Below are 19,948 nucleotides of genomic sequence, written 5' to 3'. Positions count from 1 at the left end.
AGTCAAAATGGTTCAGTGGCGCCCCCTTTAAGTTTTCAAACAACCTCCCGTGATAGGTGTTTTTCTCCCACATGCATGACAATTTTTTACATGATAACGGGTGCTAAGAAAAACTTACAAAAAGTCCATTAACATGGTGGTGAAATGTCTTCAGGAAGTCCGCCAATGATTTTTGAATTTCAAAATAAAGCGTAATTTTCACCGTTTACAGGGTAACTATTTGAACACAATTGCCCGAAGGCGTTCATCTGATCAATTCAAGTTTGGTATCAGCTGATAGTAGACACGTTCAAGATTCAAAGTTGTGCGAATCACGAGGTTAGGTAACCACTAAGTAGGCTAACCACTAAGTAACCACTAGGTAACCAAGTAACCACTAGGTAACCACTAAGTAACCACTAAGTAGGCTAACCACTAAGTAACCACTAGGTAACCACTAAGTAACCACTAAGTAGGCTAACCACTAAGTAACCACTAGGTAACCAAGTAACCACTAAGTAACCACTAGGTAACCACTATGTAACCACTGGGTAACCAAGTAACCACTAAGTAACCACTAGGTAACCAAGTAACCACTAAGTAATCACTAGGTAACCACTATGTAACCACTGGGTAACCACTAAGTAACCACTAGGTAACCACTAAGTAACCACTAAATAACCACTAAGTTACCACTAGGTAACCACTAAGTAACCACTGGGTAACCAAGTAACCACTAAGTAACCACTAGGTAACCACAAAGTAACCACTAGGTAACCAAGTAACCACTAAGTAACCACTAGGTAACCAAGTAACCACTAAGTAACCACTAGGTAACCACTATGTAACCACTGGGTAACCACTAGGTAACCACTAAGTAACCACTAAATAACCACTAAGTAACCACTAGGTAACCAAGTAACCACTAGGTAACCACTAGGTAACCAAGTAACCACTAAGTAACCACTAGGTAACCACTAGGTAACCACTGGGTAACTACTAAGTAATCACTAGGTAACCACTATGTAACCACTGGGTAACCAGTAACCTCTAAGTAACCACTAGGTAACCATTAGCTAACTACTAAGTAACCACTAGTAACCGCTAAGTAACCACTAGATAACCACTAAGTAACCACTAGGTAACCAAGTAACCACTAAGTTACCACTAGGTAACCACTATGTAACCACTGGGTAACTACTAAGTAACTACTAAGTAACCACTGGGTAACCAAGTAACCACTAAGTAACCACTAGGTAACCAAGTAACCACTAAGTAATCACTAGGTAACCACTATGTAACCACTGGGTAACCACTAAGTAACCACTAGGTAACCACTAAGTAACCACTAAATAACCACTAAGTTACCACTAGGTAACCACTAAGTAACCACTGGGTAACCAAGTAACCACTAAGTAACCACTAGGTAACCACAAAGTAACCACTAGGTAACCAAGTAACCACTAAGTAACCACTAGGTAACCACAAAGTAACCACTAGGTAACCAAGTAACCACTAAGTAACCACTAGGTAACCACTAAGTAACCACTAAATAACCACTAAGTAACCACTAGGTAACCACAAAGTAACCACTAGGTAACCAAGTAACCACTAAGTAACCACTAGGTAACCACAAAGTAACCACTAGGTAACCAAGTAACCACTAAGTAACCACTAGGTAACCACTAAGTAACCACTAAATAACCACTAAGTAACCACTAGGTAACCAAGTAACCACTAGGTAACCACTAAGTAACCACTAGGTAACCAAGTAACCACTAAGTAACCACTAGGTAACCACTAGGTAACCACTATGTAACCACTGGGTAACTACTAAGTAATCACTAGGTAACCACTATGTAACCACTGGGTAACCAGTAACCTCTAAGTAACCACTAGGTAACCATTAGCTAACTACTAAGTAACCACTAGTAACCGCTAAGTAACCACTAGATAACCACTAAGTAACCACTAGGTAACCAAGTAACCACTAAGTTACCACTAGGTAACCACTATGTAACCACTGGGTAACTACTAAGTAACTACTAAGTAACCACTATGTAACCACTGGGTAACCTCTAGGTAACCACTAAGTAACCACTAGGTAACTACTAAGTAACCACTAGGTAACCATTAGCTAACTACTAAGTAACCACTAGGTAACCACTAAGTAACCACCAAGTAACCACTAACTAACCACTAGATAACCACTAGGCAACCACTAAGTAACCTAGGTAACCACTAACTAACCACTAGATAACCACTAGGCAACCACTAGATAACCACTAAGTAACCACTAGGTAACCACCAACTAACCACTAGATAACCTTCTAGGCACCTCTAGGTAACCACTAAGTAACCACTAGGTAACTACTAAGTAACCACTAGATAACCACTAAGTAACCACTAGGTAACCACTAATTAACCGCTAAGTAACCACTAGGTAACTACTACGTAACCACTAAGTAACCACTAGGTAACTACTAAGTAACCACTAGATAACCACTAAGTAACCACTATGTTACCAGTAAGTTATCACGAGCTAACCACTAAGTAACCACTAGGTTACCATTAAGTAACCATTAAGTAACAACTGGGTAACCACCAATATGTCTAACATTTTCAAAGAAAGAAATGGTCTGGGGGGGGGGGGGGTTCTGTCCAACCAGACACACTTCGCAACAGAGCACACATTTGTTATAAAAAGATCACAATATTCATTAAGTTAGTTGAATATTTTATATTTCTTCATTTCATGTAGTCCTGCTGAGAGCTAAAAACAGGCCTTAACATGAAACTAAACATAAAATAAAAAGAATAAGAACATGAATTCATTCTCAGAGGACAAGGGCTCAAGGGAAAGCAAGAGCAGTTTAATTTAAGAGTTCAGCCTATCAGCCAAGTCATGAATTATGTAATCAATGTTCACTTTATAACCAGTGTATATTTGTCGAGCAGCCTTGGACCAGACCCCTCGATGCACAGATTTATTAGATACAGAACCAGCATTTAAACCATTTTTTATGGTCAAATATGGCCATTGTTCCTTCACAACATTTTATCTGGACACATTCAAAAAAATATGTTTTCTGAGAGTGACAGTCACTATGACTGAAGTAGCAACTTGATGATTCCAATATGTTTTAGTTTCAGTTGTGAGATTGTGTTGATGTTTTTGAAGGTATAACCAGAAGGTTGTCAGTAGAAACTTTAAAAGCAACTTGTATTCCAAAAGAAAAAAGAAAGAACTGATAAAGTAAATTAAACAACAAATACACTTCTATACCAAAACCGTTTTTTCAAGCCATGATTCATGGTGTGAAATCAAAAAGAACATGGGGGCTTCATAATTGTCCGTTTTCCATGTATAGTTATTTTCAAACCATTGCAATGTTTAATTGACAGCATGGCATGTTTTGAAATCTATCAGTATACTATAATTGGAGACAGTTCTACTAGAATAAGTTACAAGTTTCTGGCATGGGATAAAAAAGTGCCTCTAGTTTTTGACCTCAGCCCTCTGTCCATTAACAGCTACATATCACTTTGATGGCTGATTTCACCGTCCATGACATCCTTCAAGACAGATATCTGGCCGCAGTCTGGCCAGGGAGACTGAAAAATCCACTCTCAATAGTCTTTAGTGTAAGGTGCTAATGCAGCTGTGAACATGCAGCAACAGCCCAGCAACAGGTGTCCAGCAACAGGAAATGCTTCAAACATTAGCAGAGACACATTTAATGTGCTTCCATTGCTGTTAGTCAATGACTAGTTTTGTAAAAGTTGTTGTGAAGAAGTTGTCTTTGTGCTTTCTCCTGGATATCTTTGCAGTGTACTTCATCCATCAAAAAGACATTCTTTTTTCAGACAGTCAGTATCTGTCTTGATCTCGGTTGTGGATGTCCCTTGTCCATTTAATCATGGTCTCTGGAGATCTATAGAGGAAGATCAATTTGGAGTAAAGTTCCTCTTCCAGCTCCAGTTCGCCTGTCTCTCGCACCTAAAGATACAGAAACTTTAGTTTTTTGAAAAGGATTACAAAATATTTTAGCACATTTCCCAGAACATTATTATCCCATATGCTCTTTTGTACAGCGTCTTGAGATAACACTTGTTATGAATTGGCGCTATATAAATAATGATTGATGTGGACAGCAGACTATTGTTTTTTCAACATAATACATACATGTTAATTCACCTTATTTCAGACACTAGAGTGTGATCATATTACATCAAAAACACATAAATGTAGCATTCAATATCTTGTACCAGGAACAGCTTATTAAAGTTTCTTGTCAGTAAATATCTGTATTGGTGTGTTGACTAATAAGCAGCCACTGCGAACTAACCAGGAAGATGTCTGTGCAGAGCTTCAGGATGCGATCCACACATGGTAACTCTTCAAACATGATGGAGTGGGAGATCTCACTGAAGAAGCCGCGTACAAACTTTCCAATGACTAAAACCACAGACACGTACAGACCCATGATCCTGGAAGAGGAGATTAGGAAAGACAAGAAGGGTGAAGAAAACAAAAAATGTTCATTATTTTAGTAACATGAACAATATTGTGGGTGGAATGTATAGGCTACTTAAAAAAAAGGCTCAATTGTTTGTAAGTGTGTGTTTGTAAGTGTGTGGTCATTACCCATATCCAGCCAAAAAGCCCAGGCTGGGTGGACTGACTTTGTCGTTGAATATGATCATGGGTAGAACACCACATGAGGAGGAGACACAGCCTGCAATGGCAATGTCCCACCACTCCTGGTTTCCGCTGCTGTTCAGTGACTTGTCACTCATCAGGGACAGAGTTATATTCAGGTAACCATCTTCATTACCTACAAAATAACCATCAGTTGTGTTAAAAATGAAGTGTTAATTAAATGAGGTTAATTAGGCTTTTGGGCACTCTGCTGCCACATATAGTGTTTATCCTTCTGCAAAAGGCATTAAGGCAACGCTTGTGACCAAGTTGTTTAAATGAATAGAGTCAGAAGAAAGAATCAAATGATACAACACATTTCAAGGACCGGGCCTATTTGTCACTTGGCATTTTCTAATGTAAGCCATCGTCTTAAAGTTTTCCTATTTTGCTTCCCCGCTTACTTTCAGTCTATTTCTAGACATGGTTGGCGCATTTTAATTGTTTATTCAATGAAAAAGTTATACCAATGAACTCATACCTTTATGCAGTTGACTAACTGGTTTAGCCTCAGCTCCATTTGGGGCTCTGATGTAGTTGGGAAATATATTAGGAACATGCCTGTGAAAGAGACATTATCTGTAAGATACAATTAAAGGTACTGAATCAAATACAAAGCACATGTTTTATTATTGAACCTACACAGGTTCTGAGCGATTGCCGACAAGTAGTGAGGCCAGATCTGCTCTGACTGGGTTCCCAGGTTCCAGGTTTATAGAGTGTTTGTCAAAGGTATGTTCCACAGTCCCGCCTTTACCCAGGTCCCTGTCATTGGTAGGAATATTCAAAGCAAAAGAAGTAGAGATACAATCTGAGATATAAAAATAATAAATGATGAATCACATATATCCAGTAAAACAAATGGCCAGAACAACTGTTATATAGATACAGATAAAGTAAAGGCTGCAAGCTTTTCATATAATTTATTGCATCATATATTAAATTATCTAACACTCTAATTCTCTAAATTTAGCAAGTTGGCCCATTTTTTTTCTTTGGGGGTGGGGGTGGGTTAGTGCACAGTGCACATAGAGAATACACAGCTAGCAAAACAGGACAGTATATTTCCTGAATTTGACAAAAAGTGAGTTGAATTACAATTGCACAAGTCATTTCAAATACATGTTCTGTCATCTTTATCTTGCTTTAGCTAGTTGAAAATGACTTGAATAGTTTGGTTATAATCATGAACAATGTTGAAGTGTATTTGAGAGAGCACAAGGGTTTTACCTCTGGAAAATCCAGGCCAGACGTAATGTAAGGTCCACAGGACTTTCAAGGAGCTCTTTAATAACTTCATGTCTGCTGGGCGGGCTTATTCTCCATACTGATCCTGAACTGCCTTCAATCATGGCTGTCACAATGTCCTCATAACTGTAGAGAGTGATGAACTGCATGGCTACCTAAATACAAGTTAACACAAAAATACAGAAAGTAGAACCGTCACTTACCACAGTAATTACCAGCAAATGGAAAAAAGTGCCATAACAAACATATGAATAACAATACATTAGAAACAGTCATTTAAGCATTAACCTCTCTAAATGCACTAATTGTTAAGCAATCATTGAAAAAAGAGTTAGAAGGATAGTGAGTTACCCAAAAAACTTTTTTTTGCAATTTCACTCAAGCTACAAGCTAGCATGGACGGAGGACAAGAAAGGTAAAAGGCACTTCTTATATAGTACCTTTCAGGTCTTCTGACCATACCATACCTTCTGACCAAATCCTACCACATGCCATTCACAAACCTATTCATATGAGTATGGCAGAGGCTGCAGTACTCTTAAAAGTTCACCTGCATTTGAGCTATTTTAAGAAGGTAGAGGACACATGTAATGATATGTTTCAGTCATCACTTTAGAGTTGCCTTACTTCATATTTAAAATGCTTCTCAGGCATATGAAAGGGATCTAAAATAACGCAAGAACTGTTTTAATCCACTTTGGTGTAGTAAATTGAGGCTCTAAATGGCAGGCCGGACAATTGTTTTTACTTTTTTTTAGCAGGAAATAGAGTAAGCAGCAATACATATAAACATGAATGAAACTGGAATCAATACATACCGCATTTTCTCCAAACTTTTTGGTGAGCTGGTCATATGCAGCCTCTGTGAAGGGCTGGATAGATTGTTGCTGCACACTCATGGTAAACAGAGGCTAGACATACACACACAAATACAATATTGGAATCATACATTTGATATACTTTGTCATTTGTGTCATTTGTGTTTTACATTTGTACACTGGAGCCTCAGTAAACTGTGACGATCAGTTGTTACTGTACATTTAAACTGTACTAAAATATGCATGGTAACCCCTCTTAATCCACAGTATGTTTTAATTAAACACGTCAAAGATTATTTAATCACTGAAATAACTTCAAAGCATTTAGTAGATTTGTCAAATGTGTTTTGTAATTATCCTAAAATGATTTTTAAATTGTATTGTTAAATTATAAGAACTTATCCCATTATGTCATATCTGTAGCTTAATTAAGTGCATTACTTTTAATTTTCTCAATTTCAAGGTATTCAGAATGCTTTATGAAGTGTGTTTACCTCATATCCTCCTAGTTTTACAGTCACTGTGACATCGATGGGGTGATTGACCACACCCACCACTGATCTGACCAATGAAATGAAGAGAAGCGGAAACCATATTATGCAAATCAAGAAGAAGATGATGAGTCCACCCATGCCGTATTTCACTATCTTTTTCTTCTTCTGCCCCTTAGGCTGTGGGTATTTCTGTGGGCAGAAATAACAACAACAAACACTATGGCTTACAATCATGTTGAAATGGGAACTTAGCTAGTAAGCAGCTATAAGATGCAGATGATACAGTTCTATATGTATCTGGTAGGACCACTTTGTCAGTTTCTAAACAGTTTATCATCCAAAATCCATAGCAGTTGGATTTGAGAGCTCAAATATCCCTAAACTTTAAGAAATCTGTCTGTTTTCTTTTTTCCCGGTCCTCATGAGTTAAAGTTAAAAAATGAATGGGCAATATATTGAACAGTTTCAGGAAGTTCATTATCTTGAACTTGTATTAGATCCATACTATAATGTGAGATGAATGTGAAAATGATGAGTCAGACTGCAAAAGAAAACTTAGGTTTCATAAAGACTGTCATATTTAAGTTATAGTGTAACCTCCTGATCACAAGCAGCAACTACAATACTTGAGCTGAAAGAGTTTGAGTATAAAATTAAACAGAGGTCTCAGAAATATATGCATCGATGATCCAATGCTTTTTGAAATATGGCATCCTGTATTGTAATGTTTGTTTTGTTGTGTTTGTTTTATGCAGTTGTTTGTGTATTTGTTGATTTTGAAGTATTTTAAAGGCACAATAAGGGCTGTAGTGTGTGTCTGGCATCAGTTTACATGTTTCATACTTGTCCCTATATAATCAAACATTTGTTTAAAAAATAAAAAGAATAAACCAGGTCACTCATGGACTGCCATCATGTCACTATACTATACTTATACACTGCATACCTTCTCGGTCTCACGACTGCATTTAATAATGAAGGTGTTGGCATAAATGTCTTCAACACACATCCAGTTTGACAGAGAGAGAGTGGTGTCAGTCCACACCCAGTCCATCACTGCTCGCAGCTCCACTAGGAATGGCACCAGACGAAACCTACACACCCACACACAAGCATCATACATACCATTACCACTAAATCAAGATGAATGGAAGATGAATTTATTATAGAAAATGTGGAAATTAGTTTTGGCTAGTGCTCCAGATATCAACATACTATGTAGTAATATTTTTTCCTTAGTAGTGACAGAGGTCCACAATCTTTGTCTATACAAAATCACTACATTGTGGATCTCATAATTTTTTACATCAACAAACAAGAAAAGTTTTAATTCAAATTCAAACTGAAAAACATAATTGATTCTTGTGACATCTGTATTAAATGTTTATTCTCCTACACAGTCTACACAGCTGTCAATTTGATTTGTCTCCATACCCTTGGAAGAGGAACAGGTTGAGGTGGTTGTATTTCTTAGTGAGGAAGTTGCCAAGGATACGAGTTGGGTATCCACAGCGGATCTGATAGGCGGACAGGCCAAAGTAAATGCACTTGACAAAGTACCAGAGCTGGGCCACAAAGTTCTGATTGAACTTCCTAGAGGATAAGATAGAAGTATGATTAAAGCTTGTTAAATGTCATTTGTAGAAGTTTCCTGATTAAAATCTCAGAAAATATGAACAATCAGATAGATGCAGTGTTACTCTATTATAATGCCAATGCCTAAATCACAAGTCACTGTTATTAACTTCCTAGGCTTTGCAATAATTCCCAACACACCACCATTGGAACTATAATACAATAGTTACATGATTTAGTGCTACTTCACCTTTCAGTGACAGCGGGCAGGATGAAGAACATCCAGAGGTGGATCCCAAACACAAGAGTCACCTAGAGGAAAGGAATGAAAGAAAGAAGTCTTAAGTTGAATAAATACAGTTTTACTCATTACATTTGAAGAACACTTAAAACAGGCATTGAAATTATCCTAGGGGTCTGATATGATGTGTGATGTTGAAGAAAAAGAACAAACAACTAAGAGAGACCCACAGTCCTAAACCTCTGGTCTAAATCAAAAAGACAAACCAGAAAAAGAATGATTATTTGATTCAAATGATTTAAACTCAACCTGGAAGATGAGTTTTCCGAAGACAGCCTTGCGCAGGTACAAAGCTCTGTCGATGATCATTGTGCTGAACTGGATAAGCAGCATAACCAGGAAGGCCTCAGGAACCTGGTCCTCGGACAGGGTGGAGGCTATATCAGCTGCTGCACTGTGTTTCTGAGGAGGGGCGATAAAATGGAGAAAGAGCTTTTCTAAATCAACTGATTCAAATCTTAAAATCACATGTTATGTTGTTAACCACCTCCCCCACCACAGTTTATTTTTTCATTCATCTTTATGATTAATAAATGGGTAATGTTGGCCAAATCACAACTTCCATCAATTCATCCATCCATTCATCAGTTTCTTACCCCAAATGCCCAAAAGCCAAAGACGATGATTATGAAGTCGATGACATCGGTCAAAAACATGAGAGCATAGACATCCGTGGCAGCCCGATATTCAGGGTGGAGAATACCACTGAAGAAACACTGAACTGGCCCATAAACTCTTTGAATACTGCAGAGGGGAAAATAGGTAAGTATTTAACCCCCTTATTAATAATAATAAAAAAAGGTTAAAACATTTTTTAATACCTTTGGAGTGCATTGATTTTTTTTTTTTTTTAAAACATAAAATAATCAAGTCATTGAGTGAGTTTGTTTAATTCAGTATATTGCTTAATTCTTAGAGGGTCACTCTGCATTTGGTAACATTGTACAGTATCCTCTATACCAGTGGTTGTCAACTGGTGGGTCAGGACCCAAAAGTGGGTCGCAGAGCTGTTTTCAGGTGGTCGTGAAGAAAAATACAGTAAAAAGTCTACATGAAGCGCTTTCTTTAACAAGTTTGTTTCATTCAGTTTCTTTGTTTCAATCATACTTTGTACCATCTGAGGTCCAAACTGCACAATTTTCCTTTACATAAATCGAATTGATTGAAAAATATAAGACATTTGCGTCGCAATTTTTGGTGAAGGAGTAGTTGGTGGGTCCTGAGGCTCGACCAGTTGAGAACCACTGCTCTATACAGTACCCCACTTACCCAGAGATAACCACATGTTTTATCTTTTGTCCTATAGCCAACAGTCTCTGACTGGCTACCTCTGCCCTCTTCCTTTTCTGCTTCTTCTTCATAGGTTCTTCACTGGGTACATCGGTATCAGCTGTGGGTTCCACTGCAACAGTCAGCACCACAACGAAAGAGAGATTGAAACAGAATTGCAGCACATAGAAATGCAGCAGCGGGTGCTTGCCTGACACATATTTACATATTTTGCACATGCTATTTCAGTGTCTTTTGTTCACACATCTGCACAGACATAAACAAGATATACTGATACTAATGTTTGACAACATCATTCTTATGCATATTCTTTATTTTTCTAAATGTATTTCTCTAATTTTGCTTTAAAGTCCCAGAAAATGTATAAACAACAGTAAATCTTTCAGACTGTTCTAGTTCCTAGTTTCTGTCTAAAACACAAGTTTACCATAATTAAAGCCTTGTCTTAATCACTACAAAAAGCAAGCTGAAATAGTTGGTGCCCAATTAAGGATATCTAAAGAGAACCATTGGCAGTACCTCATTATTATAGACTGATGACAAAACTGAATGTTGCACAGCTTAAATACTGCTTGAACACAATACAGTTCAGACATAAAATTATGTCTTTGCAACTTTATTTCCAGTGCTATAATTGATATGTCATCATGTTTGCCGTCACGTCTTAGACCTGCTGGCCCAATTAACCTCACAGACAGTCCCACCAATGATTAAGTGAGAATGGTCTGAGAATGTGATAAATCTAAACAAAAGGCAACCAAAAATGTTATGAATCGCACTTTTGCTCATTAACTCCAGACCTATAAAAGCCACAAACCTTTGTTCTGCTCTGTTTTGGGCTGTTTCATTTTCTTGCGTAAGCGGATACTTCTTTTTTTGGGGGGGTCTTCCTCCAAAAGCTGCTCATTGCCTTCCTCCATCTTACTCTCCCAAGGCCTGCTCGGAAAAGTCAATATGTCCCTCAGCCCGGACAAAGATTCCGGTTCATCGTTTGACTCAGTAGGTTCTGGTTCAGCAGGTTGTTGTGGGGCAGGAGAGCTGGTTCTTGATTTAACCTTGTCCACAATGTCCTATATTGACAAACAATGGATTTAAAAAACAATGAAAGTGGATTATTATACAATATAATATAATACAATATATAATAAATATATATACAACAATACAGTATGAGAATCTATAACATATATTAGTATGGCATGATGTTGCTATGGTCAATAGATCACTTTTATTTTTTAAAGCTGCTATTGATGGTGAAGTGACAAAAAGCAATCTTCACCTACCTTTTCGATTTGATCATCTCCGGTACTTTCCAGGTAATCTAGGCTGATCGTTGAGCTAACTCTGCCTTTCACTTCTTTCTCTTCTCCTTCTCCCTCCTTCCTTTCATCTTCTTGTTTATTTTTATTTTCTTCATTACAACTTTCTTCTTGGGAATTTTGCTCCGCTAAGGGGCCCTCGTGGTCCCAGAGGCCGTAACGCTGTGAATACATGAAAAAGAATGTGAGGCTCAAGTTATTCTTATTACCTTTATGCATCTATATCAATTGGCCTTATGGCTTTATCCTGCAATACTGAACTGTATACTAATTAAAATGCAGGATTATTTTCCATGAACTATATGTATTCTTAAGTCTATCAGTTTGTTGTATCACCATTCAACCTGTTAGCAACTAAAGACTAAAAATGTCTTACACTCTTGCATATAATATCTATATATTGTCAAATATTTCCCTTTTGCATTTAAATGAACTCAACCTTAGTTTAAGGTTATAATACATAATATTTAGAGTGTTGTTAGAGTGAGCTTTAGCTATTGTAATCATATGACATCATCATGATATCATTGGGATAGTGATTACGGTACGTAACTATTTACCTGATTTTATATTTTAAAACATGGTAGCAGCCAATTCTGCCCTTGTTACTTTCATCCTACACCATAACTGTGTGGTTGCTGATTGTGGAGTGTTAACATCTGTAAACTGACCATGAGTAGAGATCTGTGAAAGAACAGAGCCAGCAGCTGAAGAAGATCATATTTGATGTAGTTGTCCGTTTTCTCAAGGCCCAGGATGCAAGGTGGGAAGAAAGGTTTGTCCTCATTTAGGGTCATCTCATACACACTGTTCCAGGGAAAGAATCCAAATTGGAAAAGGTATTTCACAACCACCATCACCTGGAGAGAAGCAGAACAGCCCGGCAGTGCCAAGTGTCAGATTGGAAAAGAAAAGAGATGAGACAATATTTCACAACCTGTGTCATATTAGATCAGTCAACAATTATTTCATTACAAAGGTCAGAATTTTTCAAGTTGTATCCCCGGTGATAGAGATACAACATACTGTATAATTCAATATTTAGGGGACACGATGAAATCATAAGTCTGAGCATTCAACATTCAAAGTGCATAATCAGGCCTCCATGTTATTCTTAGATTCTAGTAATGTGTAATATAAATAGTGTAATTTATCATTGTAATTTTTTACTTGCCATTGTTTCAAAGCAACCTTATCATATTTTTAATCTTTTCATCCAACTCTTAAAAAGGTCTGCACTGCAAAGCCTAGCGGTTATGTCGGGCGCCCCATGTATGGAGGCTATTGTCCTCATCCCAGCGACCGTGGGTTCGAATCTGACCTTGGTCCTTTGCTGCATGTCACCCCACTCTCTCCTCCTAACCTTTCCTGTCTCTCAGCTGTCATATCCAATAAAAATGGCAAAAGGCTCAAAGAATAACTCAAAAAAAACAACAACCTAAAATGTAGAGCATGTTGGACAGTCATATTAAACATATGATTAAAAAAATAACTTCTCTGTGTTTGCTAAGCCTTTAACTGGTATGTTTTGGGCATAAATAAATGGTCAGTTCTAACCTTATGTAACTTCCTGGTCATGGCTGACCTTTGTTGTAACCTCTGGATAATTATTTTCCATAGCATTTGCACCTTGGTCATTGCTGATTTGAATGTAGCATGCATAAAATATTACATCTCATTCTCATTCTTTTTTTTAACATTAAGTCAAAAAAAGAGTGACGCCCCTTTCCCTTATGTCGCTCCTGCTTAATATATTCTGAACACTTGGTTGGTTGCAGCCAGGACAACAAGTGACAAAACAACATTTGGAAATGAAGCACCTTTAAAAAAGTTTGTATTAGCATTTCTATTGTGTTTTGTCTACCTGATAAATAAACCCTGTCCCTTTGGCTCTGGTAGATCTCTAGCCACTAAATGCTCTTCTGTGTTCACTAGCTGGTCATAGATTTGTGTTTATTGCTAGAAATGATGGGAGAACTGATTCTGAACTGAAACAGTACATTAGAGTTGTCAAACCCAAACAAAGCACAGAGAGGGGCTAAAAAAACTGCATAGGGCTGGGGGACTCTGCAATTGACTTGAAAATGTATGAGAGGTTGTGCCACTATACCCCATTTCACATAACATACTATAATGGCTTTTAGTTTCATCTGTTAACAGAGAGCGGAGCTAAATTTGGACCTCTGGTTCTGATATCACATTTTAGCTAACTGCAACTACACAATGGCATTGCTGTTTCAGCCCACTATACAGGGTCAGAAGTACAGGTAATGTGCCCTGTAAAGCAAAACAAGAACAGACATATTCCAGATGAGTTGGATATAACAATTTGTGAGTTTTCGGAAAAATCATCTGATTTCTGTATTTTAAACAATATGAATTCATGTTTTTTTGACTTTGGTGAGTTACAAAATTGTAGTACCATAAAAAGTATAAATGTTAGATTTTTTTTCTGACCTGCCACTCAGAGGCCGTGATTCCTTAGTAGTTTTGAATCATGCAGTGAAACAGTAGGAACAATTAGCATCTCCCTGCAATGGTAAATAGTTAAGAATGTACTTGTTTTGTCGGGCTGTCTCTCAGTGTTCATACCTCTGTGTACACTATAGCAGTCATCCAAAACCTCTTGGTAGGTCTTGGAACAGACAACATAGCCCATAGGAACACTAGTATGGGCAGGGCCAGTGATATCACAGAGGCACTGACCCCATTGTTCAATACAATGATGAAATAGCACACTAGTTCTGAGTTGGCTGCAAGCAGATGGTACAAGGAAAACAGCAGCTTCAGCAGACGGTTCTGGTCTGTATAGAACTCTCTGCTCTGCTCCAGCTCCTCAATGTAGAACTCCCTGCAGAGAGATATGGAAAGTCATAACTTAGATATTTAACGCATTTGTTACTTTTGTCATCACTACAGTTTATGGAACCAATGCAATGAAACTAAACAAAGTTGGAATAAAATACAGTTTACCTTAAACACATTAATGACCAAATCTTTTGCAAAGATTGCAGTTCAACTACTTCTAAATACAACAACATTTTTGGAGTCATGAGGGTCAAATGAAACAAGTGGCCATTGGCACTTTAGACGATCTTGTCCTCTTTAGTCATCATTCTCTGAAATATCTACCTCTCTCCCAGTAGTTCACTTGCAGTTCTTGAGTGTCTCTGTTGTTTCGGCGTCAGTGGCAACAGCTCTGCACTACTGGATAGTGGCTCTGGACTCAAGAGGGTTCCGGTGCTGTTGAGCCTTTCCCTGCTGGTAGAATGTCCCGTCAAACCCTTGTTATCCTCCTCCACGCAACTAAGAGTTATCCAATAGAGGGGTATAATCACACCAGTGAAATAAAAATACATGAAAAAGAACAAACTAAAGCTGAGAGGTGTATTATTACAGTACAGTAAATTGTCAATAAATGTTTATCAATTTTTTAAGAGACAACATCTTTATCAAGATGGCGCAGTGATTCAATACTGTCAATGTTTAAAATATAAATACATCACCTAGAAGACGTGATATTTTAATTAAAGCACATTCACAGTCAGATGTGCCTTATTTCATTGTTTGCAGTGGAATAAAAGACACAAGTGTCCCCAAACTAACCTGTATTTTGAGTATTCTGCATCAGTTTCATCCAAACAGGTCTCCAGTGTTAGATTCTCGTTTTCCTGAGATACCTGGTCCTCTGTGGAGTATGCTGTTGTAAGATTCTGCACATCAGAGAGAGACATAATTAAGTCATGTTTGTGTGTGTGTGTGTGTGTGTGTGTGTGTGTTTGTGATTCATTCCATAAATCTATGTTGCACAACAGAGACCTCCTTGTTTTGTTTACCTGCTGTATCTTGTGAATGATGAAGTAACGTTCATTGCACAGAACAGTGGATGTGTCTCTGTACTGTTTTGTCAGAAGATTGAGCCACTGAGTCAGTCCATCCAGCATGGCCAGAACAATGGCCCATATAAAGCGCAGGATATCCAATATTCTCTGAACCATCTCGCCATGACCTGCAAGACGCAGACAGATAGGGGGGAAATTGCTGATTCAGGGATTTCTATGGTTGTTTAAATGTATGTTTGGATATGAAAAGAAAACAGTTTCTGCCAAAATATTTTATAACATTTCTATTCTATCTCGTTAGCTATGTTTTATATTGACAGCAGTAAAATAGATATACTAACAAAGATATGTATTATACAAATACCTGCATATCAAACCAGTGTTAAGACTTACTTAGCCAGCTTTATGATACTTCAATTATATTCTATTTACCTGTTGCATTTAACTCTCATTCAGTTGATAAGAATCCTATTTCTGAATATACAAGTAATATACCTCCCACAACTTGTTATCACAATAACAAACTACTAAAACAAGAGGAAGTTGTTCATTCACTGTGCTTTGTATCACAGCAGACACAGCAACATGTGATAGTGAAAGTTTAAGGAGAGATACACCTTGAATATAAACCTACTAGACTCTTGTTCCTCTGGCTCCTCCTCCTCCTGATTGATAAGATCCTCAAACACATCATTGTCTCCACAATCTACACAGTAACAAACAAACACACACACACACACACACATAATGTACAGCAGTTCTTTCTTAAATAGTCCCTGGGCAAGAGAACTGAGTTGCTGTCAACGGGCAGGACAGCACAACAAAACAGATTCACAGTGAGTGGGAAATTCAATCATTTGATATTTCCACAGTGATAGTTCCCAATAATAGTTCCTCACAAACGCTTTAAATGTAATCCTTAAATATTCCATAATCAGCTTTCTAGCTTTAAAACACTAGATTGCACAAACATAACCGGATCAATTTGAAACTTGTAGCTCCTGCTAAAATATAAAATTGTTAATCCAATTTGGATGTGATTAATCTTAACCACAAGGTAATCTGATCTCCAATGACCAAACCAATCCAATAGCAATACACAGAGGCGCTGCTTGTCAACAGGCAAGGCAGGCAACCACTTAGGGCCCCAGGCCAGTAGGGGGCCCCCAAGGGCTAACAAACTTAAAACCACAGCAGTAGTTCAAACTGTGCAAATTTTGCAATGACTGTACGAAACCTCCCTAAGGGAGCCCCATCTGACAGCACTTCCTCTCTTTGTCCTGCTGAGCATCTCATTCAGTATTCCTGTTAAAAACCCCTGAAGGAACTGAAAACAGAACAATGGTGGTTGGGGGGGCCCACAATAGATTTTTACCTAGGGCCCCAACAGACTCTAGAGTCGCCACTGGCAATACAGGCAGCAAAGATACACAGACATGATCACTTGTGCTAGTTAAATGTCATTAAGTTAATGAATTAAGATAACCTTTTGTTTTTTTGTACATATGCAAGTTTGATGTCTCTATATTTTGATTTTATTTCATATATGATTTTTATCTGAATTTACCAATGGGAGTGGGAACTCAGGGGAGGGTACATGTTTTAAAGGAGAGCTCAAGGCCCTGCTATCCTATCTCTTTTGCGCTGACTCACTTTGGTAGATTATTATTGCAACATATTTTTGTAATTCATGACTAAAGCAGCCTGTGCAAAAACTGTGACTACTCTCGTTATATATGTTCTGCTACACATTGCTTTACAAATCAAACGTAAAAGTAGACTTCAATCAGTCCTGTCCATTCTGGGCCTTACTGTTGACCATGTGCTCTCCTGGGCCGGATTTATTTCAGAGTTTTAGCATCTGGTATGGAAGCCCTGCTAGTAAATAAGGATGTTAACATACCTATGACAGAGAAAGCCTCCTGCTGTGAATCGACGACTCCTTCTCTCTCTTCCGTCTTTCGTTCAATCCCCTTTAACTGTCTCTGGCGCTTCTGGCGCTCCCTTAAAGCTGTTTTGACACTGGTCACCCATGCTTGGTATGCCAACTGTGAACACAAGATACAAAACACAAAACAATCTGTTTTGACACTGCTTGTATTCGTAGCAAATATTTTTAATGACAATTGCAACTACAAAGAGTAGAAATAATTAGGTGTATATATTTGTGGATATGAAACATATTTGGGTGGGATGATACACTGACTGGATCTCCTGATTCAATAGGGGGCTGTATTGTGTTTTTTGTCTGTACAGTAAAAAAAATATATATTTATACACTAATAGAAACTAAGATGCTCGCCACATGTGGTGCGGCTATGACTCAGCAGTTATTCTCCATAGACCCACTTATAATGATCCAGTATGGGTGTTATTATTTTAGTTAATATGGTCAAATCCAATTTTGACAGGCGGACAAAACCTCTCGCCCTTCCTGAGATCTTTAGAGCACCCTAGGGGGACCCAGACCCCAGGTTGGGAACCAATGGTTTAGAAGGCTACTGTGCAGGCTTTTATGTGTTTGCTCTTCCTCTGGACTATTAATCTCCTAGTGGAAACCTTTTTTCTCCACCACATGTAAAAGTTTTTGAAGGTATTATGACCACATTGTGGAGATTTGATTGGCTGAGTAGTGTCACTTGGGATGAATTTATTCAGAACAAGCGGCTGAGTGGAGTGATTTGCATTTCCCAATGATGTTGTACTCCATAGCATCACTGGTGGAACGCCACTCTATCGGATCAGACAGGTTGGTACCTGACAGGCAGTCTGTTTCTGAGGCTTCTGTTCTTCAGACTGTAGATCATCTTCATCTTCACTGTCTGATTCAAACAGGTAGTACTCTCCTGAGTGGAGCACTGTTATCAGAAGAAACACATTACAATTTCAACATACAAAGATGGCCTGACACTTTGCATCACAAGGACTAATTCACTGTAGGATAGGTGTAAGTCTCACCCATCATTGGCTTGTCTCACCTGTAGCATGGTCCAGCCACGGCTGATGCCACTTTTTCTTTCTGGACTTCTTCTTGTCTGTTTTGATCTCTGAAAAGAAATAGAAGCTAGTAAAGGTTATATGCTTATAAAGATTAACGGGTAAAGTGGTGAACTGACTGTACTTCTGTAGCTTTTTTCTAATCTTTTACACATGTCGTATTCATCCATTTACATACTAATGGCTAAAGGGTGTTGCACTTTTTTTTTTTAATTAACAGATCCAAGATGACATGGCAGGGGTGGAGCACCTACCAGCAGTCGGATTCTTTTCAGATTCCTCACTGGTTTTGTGTCCGTCTCTGTACTTCTGCTGCTTTGAGCGTATTCTCTGCATTCTGAGAGAAGAGCAAGGGACAAGAAAAAAAGAGACAAAAGACAGGTACATGAACTCTAAGGCCAGTGGGCAACTCTTTTCTTAGATATAATGTGACTGTAAATTAGAATAGGTCTTGTTGAATTTTCCCAATGGTTATAATGAGATCGTATACTCATGTTTTACAGATCTTTGATACAGTGCATTTTGTTTTCACAACAAGCTAGACACAGATCTTGTATAAGAAAACACATTGGAAAAGAATTGGAAAGCTGACCACGAGCCAGGACTTATCACAAAATAATAGTTCAACATGACTAATTAAACGGAGCAAAGCAACAAACTGCTGTAAACAGTTCCAACTTTATAATAGTCATCCACATATTGTTAATAGACGGTTTATAAACTAATTATTAACCATTAAGAAATATCTGGGCCATGTATCTATGTAATGTTTATAGATGTTTTATAAAGGATCTCTTAAAGGTTTACAAATCATTTAGTAATTATTAACAAACACTTTATAAAGTGTATGAAATGTTATAATGTGTGCAACAATAAACTGTTAACTGTTAACTGTTAACATAGCAAAAGCCAGGAGATCAGGTTTGGATTCGGATGCTCCCACAGTTGCAATTAGGAAAGCCAAAGCTGATCATTTCCTCACAGAAACCTCAAGCAACCTCAACAATCCCCTGAAATTCTGGAAGACAATTAAATCCCAGGATGAAAATGAAAATGGAATTGAGCTTCCTCAATGCATTTTTAAGGACTCACTTAAAGTCACTGATAAGTCCAAAATGCTTGGTGTCTTCAATGAACATTTCATAGCCTCTGGCTCCTTGTTTGACTCTTTTAGCAATAAGCATATAAATTCCCCTACTGTTTTTTTTCTGACTGTCATGTTACAGGTAGTCAATCCTTCAGTTTTCAAGTCATTTCAGTCTCAGAAGTGATCAAAGCCCTCAAACTCCTCGACACAAAAAAATCTGCAGGTCCTGACAACTTGGAGCCTTATTTTTTAAAGCTGGCAGCTGATTTTATCGCACCACCTTTGACACATCTTTT

At 37.9% G+C, this 19,948-nt stretch overlaps 1 protein-coding gene across 6 annotated transcripts in view; it reads right to left on the bottom strand.

The window, feature by feature from the left end:
* Window positions 1-2,704: 2,704 nt before the first annotated feature.
* piezo1 (piezo type mechanosensitive ion channel component 1 (Er blood group)) overlaps window positions 2,705-19,948 on the bottom strand; it is a 59,008-nt gene continuing 41,764 nt past the window's right edge. For 5 of the 6 annotated variants that reach the window (XM_061040562.1, XM_061040564.1, XM_061040565.1 and 2 more), the window contains exons 29-54: window positions 18,820-18,902; window positions 18,547-18,615; window positions 18,326-18,426; window positions 17,472-17,616; window positions 16,203-16,274; window positions 15,563-15,735; window positions 15,333-15,439; window positions 14,859-15,032; window positions 14,319-14,577; window positions 12,398-12,586; window positions 11,691-11,888; window positions 11,225-11,477; window positions 10,387-10,519; window positions 9,714-9,861; window positions 9,367-9,519; window positions 9,067-9,128; window positions 8,676-8,834; window positions 8,188-8,335; window positions 7,242-7,430; window positions 6,748-6,840; window positions 5,912-6,084; window positions 5,324-5,446; window positions 5,163-5,242; window positions 4,628-4,817; window positions 4,329-4,470; window positions 2,705-3,979 (exon numbers count right to left, since the gene is read on the bottom strand). In XM_061040562.1, coding sequence (XP_060896545.1) covers window positions 3,851-3,979; window positions 4,329-4,470; window positions 4,628-4,817; window positions 5,163-5,242; window positions 5,324-5,446; window positions 5,912-6,084; window positions 6,748-6,840; window positions 7,242-7,430; window positions 8,188-8,335; window positions 8,676-8,834; window positions 9,067-9,128; window positions 9,367-9,519; window positions 9,714-9,861; window positions 10,387-10,519; window positions 11,225-11,477; window positions 11,691-11,888; window positions 12,398-12,586; window positions 14,319-14,577; window positions 14,859-15,032; window positions 15,333-15,439; window positions 15,563-15,735; window positions 16,203-16,274; window positions 17,472-17,616; window positions 18,326-18,426; window positions 18,547-18,615; window positions 18,820-18,902 — 3,745 coding nt within the window. In that variant the 3' untranslated portion in view covers window positions 2,705-3,850. The remainder of the gene's footprint in view (window positions 3,980-4,328; window positions 4,471-4,627; window positions 4,818-5,162; window positions 5,243-5,323; window positions 5,447-5,911; window positions 6,085-6,747; window positions 6,841-7,241; window positions 7,431-8,187; window positions 8,336-8,675; window positions 8,835-9,066; window positions 9,129-9,366; window positions 9,520-9,713; window positions 9,862-10,386; window positions 10,520-11,224; window positions 11,478-11,690; window positions 11,889-12,397; window positions 12,587-14,318; window positions 14,578-14,858; window positions 15,033-15,332; window positions 15,440-15,562; window positions 15,736-16,202; window positions 16,275-17,471; window positions 17,617-18,325; window positions 18,427-18,546; window positions 18,616-18,819; window positions 18,903-19,948) is intronic. The other variant, XM_061040567.1, reaches the window with a different exon arrangement.

The sequence above is a fragment of the Labrus mixtus genome, chromosome 6, assembly GCF_963584025.1.
Source record: "Labrus mixtus chromosome 6, fLabMix1.1, whole genome shotgun sequence".
In the NCBI taxonomy this organism is placed as follows: domain Eukaryota; kingdom Metazoa; phylum Chordata; class Actinopteri; order Labriformes; family Labridae; genus Labrus; species Labrus mixtus.
This window is presented reverse-complemented; position numbering and strand designations above follow the sequence as displayed.